This window comes from Schistocerca serialis, chromosome 3 (genome assembly GCF_023864345.2).
Source record: "Schistocerca serialis cubense isolate TAMUIC-IGC-003099 chromosome 3, iqSchSeri2.2, whole genome shotgun sequence".
Lineage (NCBI taxonomy): Eukaryota > Metazoa > Arthropoda > Insecta > Orthoptera > Acrididae > Schistocerca > Schistocerca serialis.
Genome location: NC_064640.1, coordinates 1007112343 through 1007128434, shown reverse-complemented (window position 1 = coordinate 1007128434; position 16092 = coordinate 1007112343). Strand labels below are relative to the sequence as shown.

At 45.6% G+C, this 16092-nt stretch overlaps 1 protein-coding gene across 2 annotated transcripts in view; it reads right to left on the bottom strand.

Moving 5' to 3' along the window:
• The window catches only part of LOC126471458 (uncharacterized), a 1143134-nt gene that overhangs the window by 644499 nt on the left and 482543 nt on the right, over window positions 1–16092 (bottom strand). For both annotated transcript variants that reach the window (XM_050099649.1, XM_050099650.1), the window contains exon 2: window positions 4857–4994. In XM_050099649.1, the coding sequence (XP_049955606.1) occupies window positions 4857–4994 (138 nt within the window). The remainder of the gene's footprint in view (window positions 1–4856; window positions 4995–16092) is intronic.

Here is a 16092-nt window from a genome sequence, read left to right as displayed (position 1 = left end):
TGTCTGTTCCATCCTACTGTTTAGATGCTTGTGTTGTGTTGTGTTGTGTTGTATGTACACTTCGACCGAATTGCGATGGTCCCGTCAGCGTACTGTGTGAGAGTGGCCGTACTAGGACGTGTTTAGACGATCTTTCTCAATGCGAAAAAAGCGGACAGGCTCATAGTTTTTTGAATGTATGACGTATGCTATACGTCCGTATACTATGTACCCCGAAAGATATCCCAACAAAAATTAACCTCGTCAACTCCTCGACCACTTCAACCTCTTCAAACAATACACATGATTTGAAACGGGGTATTACTGATGCCCGCACTGTAATTTCCTCTGAAATACTAGAACATGGGAAGCAATTGTTGCATGGCAGACTGCAAGGTTGTACTGATGCTGGTGGTGGTCATTTGGAGCATGGGGTTTGCTGGTACATTGGTGATGTACTCACTTTAGTTTGCCTTTCGTTTGGCCTAGGCAATGTCCCATTTAACAACACGACATCACCGGGAACATATTAATATCCGAGAAGAGTTGCACATTCGTTTGTGCTACCACATGGAACATGTAGCTGTCGGTGTTTACGATGTTCAGACTTCGATATCTCGTAAACTACTTGCTCTAGACTTCTGCAACAAACACCGTTGTCATTTTTGTGGTGTCACCGCCAGACACCACACTTGCTAGGTGGTAGCCTTTAAATCGGCCGCGGTCCGTTAGTATACGTCGGACCAGCGTGTCGCCACTGTCAGTGATTGCAGACCGAGCGCCACCACACGGCAGGTCTAGAGAGACTTACTAGCACTCGCCCCAGTTGTACAGCCGACGTTAATAGCAATGGCTCACTGACAAATACGCTCTCATTTGCCTAGACGATAGTTAGCATAGCCTTCAGCTACGTCATTTGCTACGACCTATCAAGGCGCCATTACCAGTTTATATTCAGTGTAATAATGTCTAAACAAGAGCGATGTTCTCCAATTGTGGATTAAAGTTAAGTATTCCAAGAACTACGTTCTTTCCTTTATAGGATAATTACTTTACCTTGTTCCAGACCTCACGCCAATGTGCGTGAGCTTAACGCGTGCCTTTCGGCTACCTCCGAGTGGCTTGGGTGTCTTGCCACGCCACTACAATTTTATTTAGTCTACTTTGAGTTTGGTACTGTCAATAGCCATTCGATTAAAATATGTGTTCCTTTTGTAAATGAATACACGTTTAAAACTCATAACGCTGTTGTATTGGCTGCGAAGGCGGGCCCCTGCCTACCATTCTAACCTGGGGAATCCGCATGCTAACTGCTTCTACCATTATCGAAATATACACGTCAAAAAAAATTTTTGCATCACTTCAGTTCAGAGAACTCTGGAACCTCTACGGAAAATTGGAATAGACATCAACATAAACATCATTTCCGCCATTTTTATTGCTCATGAGAACCACACATTGCATGTTGTACCAACATACAGCGAGACCTTCAGAGGTAGTGGTCCAGATTGCTGTACACACCAGTACCTCTAATAACCAGTACCACGTCCTCTTGCATTGATGCATGCCTGTATTCGTCGTAGCATGCTACCCACAAGTTCATCAAGGCACTGTTGGTCCAGATTGTCCCACTCCTCAACGGCGATTCGGCGTAGATTCCTCAGAGTGGTTGGTGGGTCACGTCGTCTATAAACAGCCTTTTTAAATCTATCCCAGGAATGTTCAATAGGGTTCAAGTCTGGAGAACATGCTGGCCACTCTAATTTAGCGATGTCGTTATCCTGAAGGAAGTCATTCGCAAGATGTGCACGATGGGGGCGGGAATTATCGTCCATCAAGACGAACGCCTCGCCAATATGCTGCCGATATGGTTGCACTATCGGTCGGAGGATGGCATTCACGTATCGTACAGCCGTTACGGTGCCTTCCATGACCTCCTGCGGCGTACTTCGGCCCCACACAATGCCAGCCCAAAACAGCGGGAAACCTCCACCTTGCTGCACTCGCTAGACAGTGTATCTAAGGCTTTCAGCGTGACCGAGTTGCCTCCAAACACGTGTCCGACCATTGTCTGGTTGAAGGCATATGCGACACTCATTGGTGAAGAGAACGGTCCATTCGGCATGTTGTTAGGCCCATCTGTACCACGATGCATAGTGTCGTGGTTGCAAAGATGGACCTTGCCATGGACGTCGGGATGTGAAGTTGCGCATGATGCAGTCTATTGCGCACAGTTTGAGTCGTAACGCGACTGCACGAAAAGCTTTCTTCAACGTGGTAGCGTAGCTGTCAGGTTCCTCCTTCCGGTAGCGGTCGTCCACTGGAGTGGTAGCCCTTGGGCGGCCTGAGCGAGGCACGTCATCGACAATTCCTGTTTCTCTGCTTCTCCTCCATGTCCAAACAACATCACTTTGGTTCACTCCGAGACGCCTGGACACTTCCCTTGTTGAGAGCCCTTCCTGGTACAAAGTAAAAATGCGGACGCTATCAAACCGCGGTATTGACCGTCTAGGCATGGTTGAACTACAGACAACACGAGCCGTGTACATCCTTCCTCGTGGAATGACTGGAACGGATCGGCTGACAGGTCCCCTCCGTCTAATAGGCGCTGCTCATGCATGGTTGTTTACATCTTTGGGCGGGTTTAGTGACATTTGTGAACAGTCAAAGGGACTGTCTGTGATAAAATATCCACAGTCAACGTCTATCTTCAGGAGTTCTGGGAACCGGGCTGATGCAAAACTTTTTTGATGTGTGTACTTGCGGTGCACGTTTTAGGTGATTCATCCGGTAAACTGAGTCGATCCATAACATTTCGATTAAAAACATCGTTCAAATGATCTATGGAACATATAATTAACTAATGTACATTCAATCCGCCGTTTTCTTAGTTACGTGTAGGATCGTATTGTGCTTCTTGTTCAGTACTGCAGTCAGGATACTCCAATAATGCATTGTCAGATGGTCAAAAGTTTATTTTAATTTTCGCTTCGTACATGTAAGATTATTCTACTCACAAGGGAAAGTCCCCGACGCATCCCCCTCCCCCTTCCCCCCGGATATAGTGGTAAGATGGCCCAGTGGATAGTCCGTCAGAAACTGAACGTAAATTGAGCAAGAAGGTGTACTGAACTGTGGAAAAACATGAGGAAACGAAACAGCGAACGGTCCAAGCTCCGTGCGAATTTGAATAATCTCGGCTTCGTGGTTGTATGGTCACCGTGTCGGGGGACATCCATGTTCGAATTTGCCTCGTACCACCTTTTTTCTCCACAAAATTATGAACTGTATGTCCGGTCATTGACGTGTCTGTTCGCTGTATTCAGATTTGTGTCTGTGTCGTGATGTAATGTCTGTTTGCAACAGCAAGGTGTAAGGAAGGAGTCTGCAGACGTACGTACCTCCTATTTGTTTTACACAAGTACCGCATGTTATGACTCTTATGTTCCGTTTTGTAAGTTTTGACTCTCGAATTGCTTTGTTGTAACACAGTTCACACCCGTTTATTTATTTTTTCGCTTTGCGAGAGGTCTAAGCGGTATCTCGCTTGCTTTCACTATTCATCACATTTTCTTGCGACGCTAATACATTCTTACCACGTGACTCATATTCTATAAGCAACGTATAGTATGATAACTATGAAGACTACAGAAGGAGAATAGAAACGTCAATAACTGGACGGAAATTTCATAATTTTGTAAAAAAAAAGTGTGTGTGTGTGTGTGTGTGTGTGTGTGTGTGTGTGTGTGTGTGTGTGTGTGTGTGTGTGTGTGTGTATGTGTTTGGGGGGGGGGGGGGAGGTACACGGGAGAGACTTGAACACGGTGTCAGGCATTGCAGTCCAGTCAGCACTGTGACCACACAACCACGACGCCACGATGTTGCACATATTGAGCTTGGAACATTCACTGTTTCTATTTTGCTTCTTTTTTCACGGTTCAGTACACGTTCTTCCTCTTTTCGTGTTCGATCTGTGGTCAGTTTTTGACAGATTATACACTGGGCCAACGAGTATAATGGAATGTAGTCGAATTAAGTCGGGTGAGATTGAAGGAATTAGATCAGGAAATGAGACAATTAAAGTAGTAAAGGAGTTTTGCTATTTAGGGAGCAAAATAACTGATGATGGTCAAAGTAGAGAGGATATAAAATGTAGACTGTCAATGGCAAGGAAAGCGTATCTGAAGAAGAAAAATTTGTTAACATCGAGTATAGATTTAAGTGTCAGGAAGTCGTTTCTGAAAGTATTTGTATGGAGTGTAGCCATGTTTGGAAGTGAAACATGGACGATAAATAGCTTGGGCAAGAAGAGAATAGAAGCTTTCGAAATGTGGTGCTACAGAAGAATGCTGAAGATAAGGTGGGTAGATCACATAACTAATGAGGAGGTATTGAATAGAATTGGGGAGAAGAGGAGTTTGTGGCACAACTTGACTAGAAGAAGGGATCGGTTGGTAGGACATGTTCTGAGGCATCAAGGGATCACAAATCTAGTATTGGAGGGCAGCGTGGAGGGTAAAAATCATAGAGGGAGACCAAGAAATGACTACACTAAGCAGATTGAGAAGGATGTAGGTTGCAGTAGGTACTGGGAGATGAAGCTTGCACAGGATAGAGTAGCATGGAGAGATGCATCAAACCAGTCTGAGGACTGAAGGCCACAACAACAACAACATACACTGGGTCATTTTACCAAAAAATGTGAGGGGGTGCGATGGGGAGTTTCCCTCGTCAGTACACTGATAAGGCCTGATAGATTCTCCTCCGTGGTGGGTTTTTGTAAGAATTAGATTACGGAAGAATCGTCGCACTGAGTGTATGTGGACTCCGGTTAGTAGGAAGTGAACGAATGTGGGGTGGAAAAAGGATGTACTTACCGGCCGCAAGCTTGGCGATGTACTCCGGGTTCTCGACGATGTAGTCGAGGCCGATGCGCGAGTCCATGGCCATCTCTGGGCGGGTGCGGCTGCGCGCACCCGGGGGCACAGGGGGCCGCCTGCTGCGAGACCCCCCACCTGAAACCGAATACACCGCTGCTTTACTTTTATTTTCACTTTGTCACTGGACACGCTTCCTGTCATTATAGTTGTCAGTTAGTACATGAAAGGCGCGTACGTCAAAAATGTACGACGTGTGATCAAAAAGTAAAGGCAGTTCTCGTTTTTCTTAAAGTATCTTCATTCATTCGTCGATATCAAATTTGTCCCCTTCAAAGTAATCCCCTCAGATATAGTGCACTTGGGCGAGCACTTTTTCCAATCTCGGAAGCACTTCTGGAACTCACTTTTCGTACCGGTGTTCTGTTTTTACCTCATCAAAGGTGCCAAAACGACGTACTTTCGCGGTTCTATTCCGCCTTGGGCTCTCTGTGTATCAGCACTCGGTTTGGTACACTCAAAAGCAGAGTACTGTGCGCCTGTCTGGCTTAATAGGCCACACGTAAAAAAGATAGATGTACAACTTAACGAGGCCATGCGCATTGTTAGTGGGTCAATACGATCTACTCCCACATACTGGCTACCTATCTTGAGCCACATTCCACATCCTGATATCAGACGGAAGAGCGCGCTACTACCAGAAGATTGCTAATAACACTGACCTTCCGACAGTGGTTCAAATGGTTCAAATGGCTCTGAGCACTATGGGACTTAACATCTGTGGTCATCAGTCCCCTAGAAGTTAGAACTACTTAAACCTAATTAACCTAAGGACATCACACACATCCATGCCCGAGGCAGGATTCGAACCTGCGACCGTAGCAGTCGCGCGGTTCCGGACTGAGCGCCTAGAACCGCAAGACCACCGCGGCCGGCTTCCGACAGTGGACGACGTATTCCTCGCGGAGCGAAAATGACTAACATCAAAACATTTCACTCTAATCACAGCCAGGACTCTCATGGAAACTGAAATCAATCCACTCAATGAATGGAAACGCTGCTGGCAGCAAAACTGTTCCCCACAATGCCTGAAGCTGCCTCGCATCCAGAAGAAATCCCTGTATTCGACCAGCCTCGGGCAATTTGGACTATCTTGAACCGCATCGGAATGGGCCACGGACGAAGGGCAGACACTCTCTACAAGTGGGGCAAATCTTCATCACCATCGTGCGACTGCGGTGGGAAACGACAGACAGCTGCTCGTGTTGTATCGACATGTCCCGCACGTGCCTACTAGAGTCCTTTCGAAGATTTCCTCACAGCGACGAGTGATGTTATAAAATACATAAAAGACATTGATATCCATTTATAGCGCTTGTTATTTGTGTCATTTTACGCTGGAGAGTTGTGCTTAAGTGTTCATATGTAGTAATTTGCACTCTTTATATATGTATTGCCATACCATAAAACAAACTCTGCTTCGGGAATAAAAAGTAACAGGCGTCCTAGTCTGGTGAATACGGTGGCTGAGGTGACATAATGGTTTTGTTTTTGCCAAAAAATAACAAACAGGCATTCAGGTGTGAGTAGGAGTGTTATAGTGACGCAATTTCCACGAGTGGTTTTGCCTCAGTTCTGGTCATTTTCTTCAGAATGCGTCACGCAAGCGGCGCATAACTGCCAGGTAATATTTCTTATTTACCGTAGGACCGTAAGGCCATACATAACGATACACTATCCCACTGTAGTTGAAGAAAACACTGTAAAGATCTTTCATATGTGGTAGAACGTGTCAAAATTTGTCGGCCCTGGCTCTTCAGGTGCAGATAATTACAATTACGACTTTTCCCTCCAGAACCTAAGATGCTTTCTCTGTGACCCTGTAAATACCAGAGCTAAACAATGTAGAACAACAACGTACGTTACAAGCGTAGCATTCTGTATTACTTCATTTCCTTATTTCTAACATTTCAAAATTGTAAGTCGATTTTAGATGACATGTCAATCATAGATGTTCTTATCTCTATTTAGTGAGCGTGTTTTCAGTTATGTTTTGAACATTGTCCCGCAACACTTTACTAACTAATGTTTTTAGAGAGTAAATTAATATGGAGTATGTCGTTCTTCTTTTCAAACATTCACAAACCCATTTATTCTTTCCCTATTGTCTTTTGGGTATGCAGTTGTAGTAATTAAAGTAGGCTCAAACGCAGTGATAAAAAAGAAATGATTAGCTTACATTCCCATCCTCTTTACACCATTCCTTTCTTGTTGCTCCCATGCCGATGGACTGTTTCTATCGCAGTCAGTAAGCATGAAAGGAAGCTACTGTACAGACAGAGGAATCTATATTTATACTTGGCAGAACTAATTACATACTGACATAATCATCGGTATTGCTTTTGTTTCCCAAAAGTTATAAATATTTCGATTTCGGAAAAGAAGCTCTGTATTTGCCCAAGATGTCGAAGAAGGTGCCTTACGTACTGGCTGTATCGAGTAAGATGTGGAGACAGCGGTTTGAAAGCGGACAGAGGTAATGTGGGGAAGGGCGTCCCTTACCTGAGGGATCGCTACTCAAGCTATCTGACGAAGGGGCAAGTGTGTCAAATGTCCAGCATGGCAAATGTCCGGCGTGGCAAATGTCTGGCATTCAACACACCACATCTATCTCCACTAACATAAGAAAATGGCAGGGGAAAAGGTCACTTGGGCTACCTCCACTAACCTAAGTCATCCAACCACCACCTCTTCCTAGGAATTGGTGGGAAAAGTACTCAGCCTGTGCTGGATAGGATGGACATAAGTATATATTTTGCATGCAGTCTTTATTTGAACAATTAGAGGCATTACCGCCATCAAGTGTGCTCACCATGGAGTCCAGAGTCCAACTGACCTAGTACACAGTACTGCAACCAGAGGGCGCTGTCGCCCCTCCCATAGCATAATCCAAGATGGCGGTCTGGAGGGTGGAAAATGGTGGGTCACTCCGCTGCCGACGGCATGTGAAAGTCACGTCTACAGTTAAAGTTCTTCGAGTGTTATACTGACGTCACATGTCTATCTACATAAGCACCACGTCATCTTCTGGTCCATGCGCACGTGTCTTTACCGTTGCTAACGCAATACCTGTGGATACTGACGTCACAGTTCGCGCTATAGAAATCCTTCCCAGAATAGCACAGGGTGCTTTGTTCCTAGCGTTCGTAATGGGACATGCAAGCTGCGTCTATCAATGCGTGCAAAACCTGTGGATACTGATGTAACAGTTCGCACTATAGAAATCTGTTCGACTGCTTTCTCTCCATCACGATCCTAACGGGACATGCGAGACGCGTCTGGCCCTCGCGATAGAAACCTGTGGATACTGACGTCACCTAACTGGACCTGTTTACGAAAATAGCCCAGAATAACACCGACTGCATTGTTCGTGAGGGTCCTGACGAGGCATCACGTGTTACCCTTCCTGGGAATCTCAATATCCTGCTTTCAACATACGTCTCAGAAACGGTAAACTTCTCACTGCTAAAAGTCTTCATCATTTGCGAAAACGCAGTTAACCATAAAAGCAAATTGTTAGTCAGAGAGAGAGAGAGAGAGAGAGAGAGAGACGATGGTCGGATCAAGCCCTTCCAGAAATAATAAATAATGACATTTGGAGCTTCTCATTGGCTGTACATTCAAATAAAACTCTCTCATTGGTCGCCTCGGTCTATATAAGAAACCACAACCAACTTCCATCGTCCTCAGTCCGCTGCTGTCCTCCTTGTTGTGCATTCCATCATGTCTGTGTGTGTTTCCTAGTTCTTTTCTCTCCGCAATATGAAGAGAAGTAGCTGCAGCAACACCTCAGAGTGTAGTGGCAAGAGGCTTAGAGTTCTGGAGACAGGATTACCAAGTGAGTAAATAATTTCTATTTCGAGTGTAAATTTTCGTGTGTACGTTAAATTCACATTATTAACTCCGTCTTCTTGTTACAGTACAACTCCAGGATTTTGTCTTGGAGTCTGAGGAGAGACAGGAGGGGGCTGGACTGCAACAGACCCCGGAAGTCCAGCCTCCTGTGTTGGGTTCACAGCCAGAACTGCCTTGTGAGTAAAATTTTCATTGTAATTTGTTCTTGTTGCGATCGAAAATTTTCTTATTTCATACTTTTTTTCTAGATCATTTGAAGGAAATGCAAATTGTGCTGGAGGCAGAGCTGGGGGCTGAAAACAATTATCTACTACAGCAGCAGCAATGCTAAGTGGAACAGTCCCCAGCTGTGGATAACCGACAACAGCACCAACATAAGTATAGAAAAAATATCGATATGTGATCTTTCAGTGTAACTCGACATTCAAAATAAATAAAATTATGTCTCGTCCTGTTACAGGAACAGCTCTAGAGGACTTGGATTTGTTGGACAGCAGCTGGAGGCTGTTCATCACCAGATGCAGGAACAGCCTCCAGCAAATAATGAGATGCCCAAGCAGCATACTTGTAAGTTAAAAAAAAAAAAAAAAAGATTACATGCCACTAGTAGTAGTGACAGTAGTATAGAAAGTTTTCTTTTCTGTAACAAATCGACTTATATATCTTGTTTGTTGTTGATGTTATTGTTGTAGGCGAGACAGACGAGGACTGACAAAGGCGCTCAGATCTGACTCTACTAGATGATTAATATTTTTTGAGGATGCGGTGGAGTCGCCCAACAATGTGTTTATGGCCTGGAACCAGAGCGAAAAAAGTAATTACTCACTCTGCTTATAATCACGTGATCGTCAGAATTCTTTCTTTCACTGAGCCAGCAACGGTAAACAGTGTACTTAACTATCATTTATTTTCTCTCTTCTTCTACAGCGGTAGCGTCTCAACACGGTGTGGCGCGCATACCGGTGGCGGCAAAACCCTGTTCCTCACCAAAGCGGTGCCCGGCAAGGCACACCCCGCCTATAAGGGCGTGTCTAGTCGCCACGCGGGAAGTGGGCGCCGCCGCCGCCGCCGCCGCCGCCGCCGCCTCCGCAGCGTCGCTCTGGCGTCCATGGGCCGCCCTTCCTCAAACTAGCGGGTTAGGGCTGCAGCAACCAGGCTGCTCGCAGCGGCCCGATTCCGCAGTCTCCTCCTCCGCCCTCCCGTCCTCACCAATCACGTGTGGTACAGCACACAGCCGGCCGGCCGGGGTGGCATCTTTCGCAAAGCCTTCAGGTGATATCCAACCTCGCGGTGGGCAGCGGTCATAATGTTTCGGCTTATCAGTGTATTTGTCCTGAGATAAAGCTGAAACAAGCATTGGAAGTTTATCTAGGCTGCTGGCTTCTGGCTGTTCTTGTGCGATTCGCAGTTATTTATACGTAATTCAGGAGGTCTTTCACTGTTTAGCGGCCCCAGTTACCATTTCTTATAAGGTAAATAGCGGGGTGACCGTGGAGACTAGTGACGAAGCAGTGTATCGTATGGTGAGGAAGTTTCTACATTTCGGGCCGCGTTATGTCTCCTTATGGCACAGCCCTAACAGTTTGATGATGACACGGCAAGAAGTCGTCCACAACTTGTTAGGGGTAAATGCGGCTGTTGAGAGTACGCGCAGTTCATGCCAGCCGTACCCAGAGGCGTCTGATGTACGTTCAGAACGTGACCCTGGTCCGTCAGATCCGCCGGCATAAACACACGCAGAAAGCCACTCGGAGAGCTTTCCCATGTCTTCTCCTCGAACTTGGAATACAATGACGGCCATACATCCATCCGATGATCTTAGCATCCTTGTGTACGAACAGCAGGCTCATTGGCGTGCACTTCCGGTTGTCATTGGCGATCTTAACATAATTATGGCCAATTTGAACAGTACCATGTGTCTACACGAATTCTGGTTCTTCAAGATTTTTCCGTACCCGTGCGCGTAAAAAAATGAAAGTTTACATTATGACTTGGACGAAAATTAAATGTGTATTGAATACATTCTTAAGCACGGTTTTCTGACAGAAAAGGTTACAACACAACTCTACATCGATGTATTGTTTTCTGTAGCATTGAGTTATAACGGAATAAGGCCTCACTTCTTGGTTTGCACGCTCTGAAGTCTATAGGACCTGGATCACCTCTGTCTCCACATTACGAGCACGGATGGATAATGAATTGGCATTTTCTGTAGGAGTAGGATAGCACATAGTCGATGTTTACCAGTTCGTGTTGGTAGTTATTGCGAATGCATATCCTGGGAGGCATTACAGTATTTTGGATCTCGCACCAAGCAGTATGAAAATTTATGTTAGTTAGCAGGTTCATTAGTCAGTGATATGTTACGTACCTCATGTGAACGATTTTTTTTATTGAAATGATGTGAAATGCGTCTGTTTACAGAATATGTTTGCAAAGTAAATTTTAATATTAAAGACCGTGTCAGTTGTCAGTCCTACTCAAGCAATTACACTTAAAAACAAGTTTGTTTATACAAGCCGCCGGTTTGAAATAAAAATTCATCTATAGACTAGAAAGACTTGCCCAGAAGAAATGACTAGATTTATAACTTGCTTTGTTACCTGTGGGGCATTTACGGTATTGTAAAAATGATCAAATATTTTTGTTGATGCATATTGAACTCGGTTCTGTGACACTGCCAGCGTTGATAATGGGTAAAAATTCAGTTTTTCTTCTAGTGTTGCAGGTATGAACGTCGCTATTCTTTTCAAATTATAATGGATTATTTAAGACGAATTTCACTAGCGAATATGCAGGCTGTCTCTCCTAAGAGCCGTCACAGTCATTTCCTCTGACGCTTCGGCAGATATTCACAATTTCATTTTTGCAATGTGTAGCTGGAGTGACCCCAGTCAAATGCAGCTCATCACGTCTTTCATGCGATACCGAGTGTCAGTGGAGAGTGACGGTTTGTTTCCAGTCATAAACAAAATGATTTTTTGGTTACTTTCTATGGGACCAAAATTCTGAGGACATCGGTCATGATATTTTTTTATCTAGAATTTTACGCGCCAGTTCGATACACCGGTCCCAAACTAGCCTAGTGAGCTATTCGTTTCACCGAAATGTATTAAAAGGAACAGTAAAACAAGAAGGATAACAAGGATTGCAGCATCGACTGAGCAGCACTGCTGCATGGCGCTGGAGACGGCAGTGTCGCTGTTGGAGCATTCGTTATTTTTCCTGTTTTTATGTCGCGTTGATACACAGCGATAAGACGAGTATCACACTAGGCTAATTTGGAACTAGCAGAGGTTGAAAATTCCTCGTCAGCTGTAAATTACTTTATTTTCACACATTATTTTTCGTGTGGAAATAAAGTAATTTACAACTGAAGCTGTATTTTCAACCTCTGCTATAATGCTCAGTTGCGGATGTTCTGCGAACAGGATTGTTTGTAATTTGGACTATTCTGTCAAATGGTCACGTAAGATTACGGTTTAAAGATAATTTTGTTATTAACCGACAGCAAACCGATGCTATCCTTTGACACACGGCGCTGCATGAAAGACGTGATTAGCAGTGTTTGGGCTGACTCCAATTATAAATTGAAAATACTAAATTTGCAAGTACCTGCCGAAACATTTATGGGACGTAATCGAGAGGTCGGTTCGTGCACAACATCCTCTATGGGAAACACTTCGCAGTTATGGGTGGTTATAGAGACAGCATGGTTCAATATTTCCGCAGGGGCTTTTAATGCCTTGTTGAGTCCATTCCGCGTCGAGGTGCTGCACTACGCCGGGAAAGAGGAGGTCCTATGCGGTATTAGGAAGTATCAAAATGGTTCAAATGGCTCTGAGCACTATGAGACTTAACATCTGAGGTCATCAGTCCCCTAGAACTTAGAACTACTTAAACCTAACTAACCTAAGGACATCACACACATCCATGCCCGAGGCAGGATTCGAACCTGCGACCGTAGCGGTCACGCGGTTCGAGACTGAAGTGCCTAGAACCGCACGGTCACACCGGCCGGCTAGGAAGTATCACCACGCCTTTTGTCACCTCGCTGTATAGTCGAAAACATGTCAGTGATGTCGAGAAACAAGCGAATTTGCTGGACCTTAATAATCTTTCAGGGTTCTGTGGGACATGTGTAAGACTGAATGTTAAATCTTAGGTTATTGACTCGGTTCCTAAAGAAAATTTACTGGAACTCACTTGAGCAGAAAACCGTTGTCGGTCGTAAGAAGATAAGACGGTAATCCATAAGAAGAGCAGTAGTATGACGTATAGAACTACCGACTTATACTATGTGATCAAAAGTATCCGGACACCACCAAAAACATACGTTTTTCATATTAGGTGCATCGTGCTGCCACCTACTGCCAGATACTCCATATCAGCGACCTCAGTAGTCATTAGACACCGTGAGAGTGCAGAATGGGGCGCTCCTGGGAACTCACGATTCGAAAGTGGTCAGGTGATTGGGTGTAACTTGTGTCATACGTCTGTACGCGATATTTCCACACTCCTAAACATCCCTAGGTACACTATTTCCGACGTGATAGTGAAGTGGAAACGTGAAGGGACATGTACAACATAAAAGCATACAGGCCGACCTCATCTATTGGCTGACAGAGAAAAGTGCCCGTCTTCACATAGCATTAAACACAGCCTTTTCTACTGCAGAACTGGCTGAAGCTGCACAACATATGGCCGCGCGGGATTAGCCGAGCGGTCTGAGGCGCTGCAGTCATGGACTGTGTGCCTGGTCCCGGCGGAGGTTCGAGTCCTCCCTCGGGCATGGGTGTGTGTGTTTGTCCTTAGGTTAATTTAGGTTAAGTAGTGTGTAAGCTTAGGGACTGATGACCTTAGCAGTTAAGTCCCATAAGATTTCACACACATTTGAATATTTTTTTGCAACACATATAATCTCCGAAAGGCGACACTAACTACGAATATTCGCTATACAAACAATTAGTCACAATAATACGTAATAAAAATAATCCAAAATTGGTGCTAAATAATTTAAACAATGTCGGAAGGAGAAAAAATTGCAGTGACTTAGAAGAAACCACGAGGAGAGTACCACAAGGTTCAATGTTGAGTCCACTTCAATACCTTATACACTCCTGGAAATGGAAAAAAGAACACATTGACACCGGTGTGTCAGACCCACCATACTTGCTCCGGACACTGCGAGAGGGCTGTACAAGCAATGATCACACGCACGGCACAGCGGACACAACAGGAACCGCGGTGTTGGCCGTCGAATGGCGCTAGCTGCGCAGCATTTGTGCACCGCCGCCGTCAGTGTCAGCCAGTTTGCCGTGGCATACGGAGCTCCATCGCAGTCTTTAACACTGGTAGCATGCCGCGACAGCGCGGACGTGAACCGTATGTGCAGTTGACGGACTTTGAGCGAGGGCGTATAGTGGGCATGCGGGAGGCCGGGTGGACGTACCGCCGAATTGCTCAACACGTGGGGCGTGAGGTCTCCACAGTACATCGATGTTGTCGCCAGTGGTCGGCGAAAGGTGCACGTGCCCGTCGACCTGGGACCGGACCGCAGCGACGCACGGATGCACGCCAAGACCGTAGGATCCTACGCAGTGCCGTAGGGGACCGCACCGCCACTTCCCAGCAAATTAGGGACACTGTTGCTCCTGGGGTATCGGCGAGGACCATTCGCAACCGTCTCCATGAAGCTGGGCTACGGTCCCGCACACCGTTAGGCCGTCTTCCGCTCACGCCCCAACATCGTGCAGCCCGCCTCCAGTGGTGTCGCGACAGGCGTGAATGGAGGGACGAATGGAGACGTGTCGTCTTCAGCGATGAGAGTCGCTTCTGCCTTGGTGCCAATGATGGTCGTATGCGTGTTTGGCGCCGTGCAGGTGAGCGCCACAATCAGGACTGCATACGACCGAGGCACACAGGGCCAACACCCGGCATCATGGTGTGGGGAGCGATCTCCTACACTGGCCGTACACCACTGGTGATCGTCGAGGGGACACTGAATAGTGCACGGTACATCCAAACCGTCATCGAACCCATCGTTCTACCATTCCTAGACCGGCAAGGGAACTTGCTGTTCCAACAGGACAATGCACGTCCGCATGTATCCCGTGCCACCCAACGTGCTCTAGAAGGTGTAAGTCAGCTACCCTGGTCAGCAAGATCTCCGGATCTGTCCCCCATTGAGCATGTTTGAGACTGGATGAAGCGTCGTCTCACGCGGTCTGCACGTCCAGCACGAACGCTGGTCCAACTGAGGCGCCAGGTGGAAATGGCATGGCAAGCCGTTCCACAGGACTACATCCAGCATCTCTACGATCGTCCCCATGGGAGAATAGCAGCCTGCATTGCTGCGAAAGGTGGATATACACTGTACTAGTGCCGACATTGTGCATGCTCTGTTGCCTGTGTCTATGTGCCTGTGGGTCTGTCAGTGTGATCATGTGATGTATCTGACCCCAGGAATGTGTCAATAAAGTTTCCCCTTCCTGGGACAATGAATTCACAGTGTTCTTATTTCAATTTGCAGGAGTGTATGTATGTCTGTGAATAATGTTCAATTTGACATTCATCAAGAAAAATTGGTACTTTTTGCAGAGGAGACTCGTGTCATAACAAATCCTATTAGAAATCAAGCAGCAGAAGGAATTGTTAACGCTGTTTTTAAAGAAAATGGAGTGTCCCTAAATTTTGAGAAAACACATTATATTCAGCTCTATACAATAAAAATGTTCAAATGTGTGTGAATTCCTAAGGGAACAAACTGCTGAGGTCATCGGTCCCCAGACTTACACCCTACTTAAACTAACTCATGCTAAGAACACCACACACACACACACACACACACACACACACACACACACACACACACACACACACACCGATGCCCGTGGGAGGGAGGGGCCGCCCAATCCGTGACATGGTGCCTCAAACCGCCACTCCGCGCGGCCTCTATACGATAAATAGTCATATTAAAAAGTAGCACATGAACAGGAGTCAACAAAAAGGTAGAATCCTCCAAATTTTTGATATACATATTGATGAAAACTTAAACTGAAAGAAGCCAATTACTGAGCGACTCAAACAATTTCCACTACTTTTGCTCTTTGTCTAAGTTCTAGTCTTGGGAACAAACGAATCATCCTCGTGACATATGTTACGTATTTCCACACAATAACGCCTTAGGGAATAATTTTCTGAGGTAACTTATCACTTAGAAATACAACTAGTGGACTGTCTACATCTTAAAACAAATTTATGGTCTATTTTATTGTTTTAGGATGTAGACAGTCCACTAGGTATATCTAGATTTTCCCAT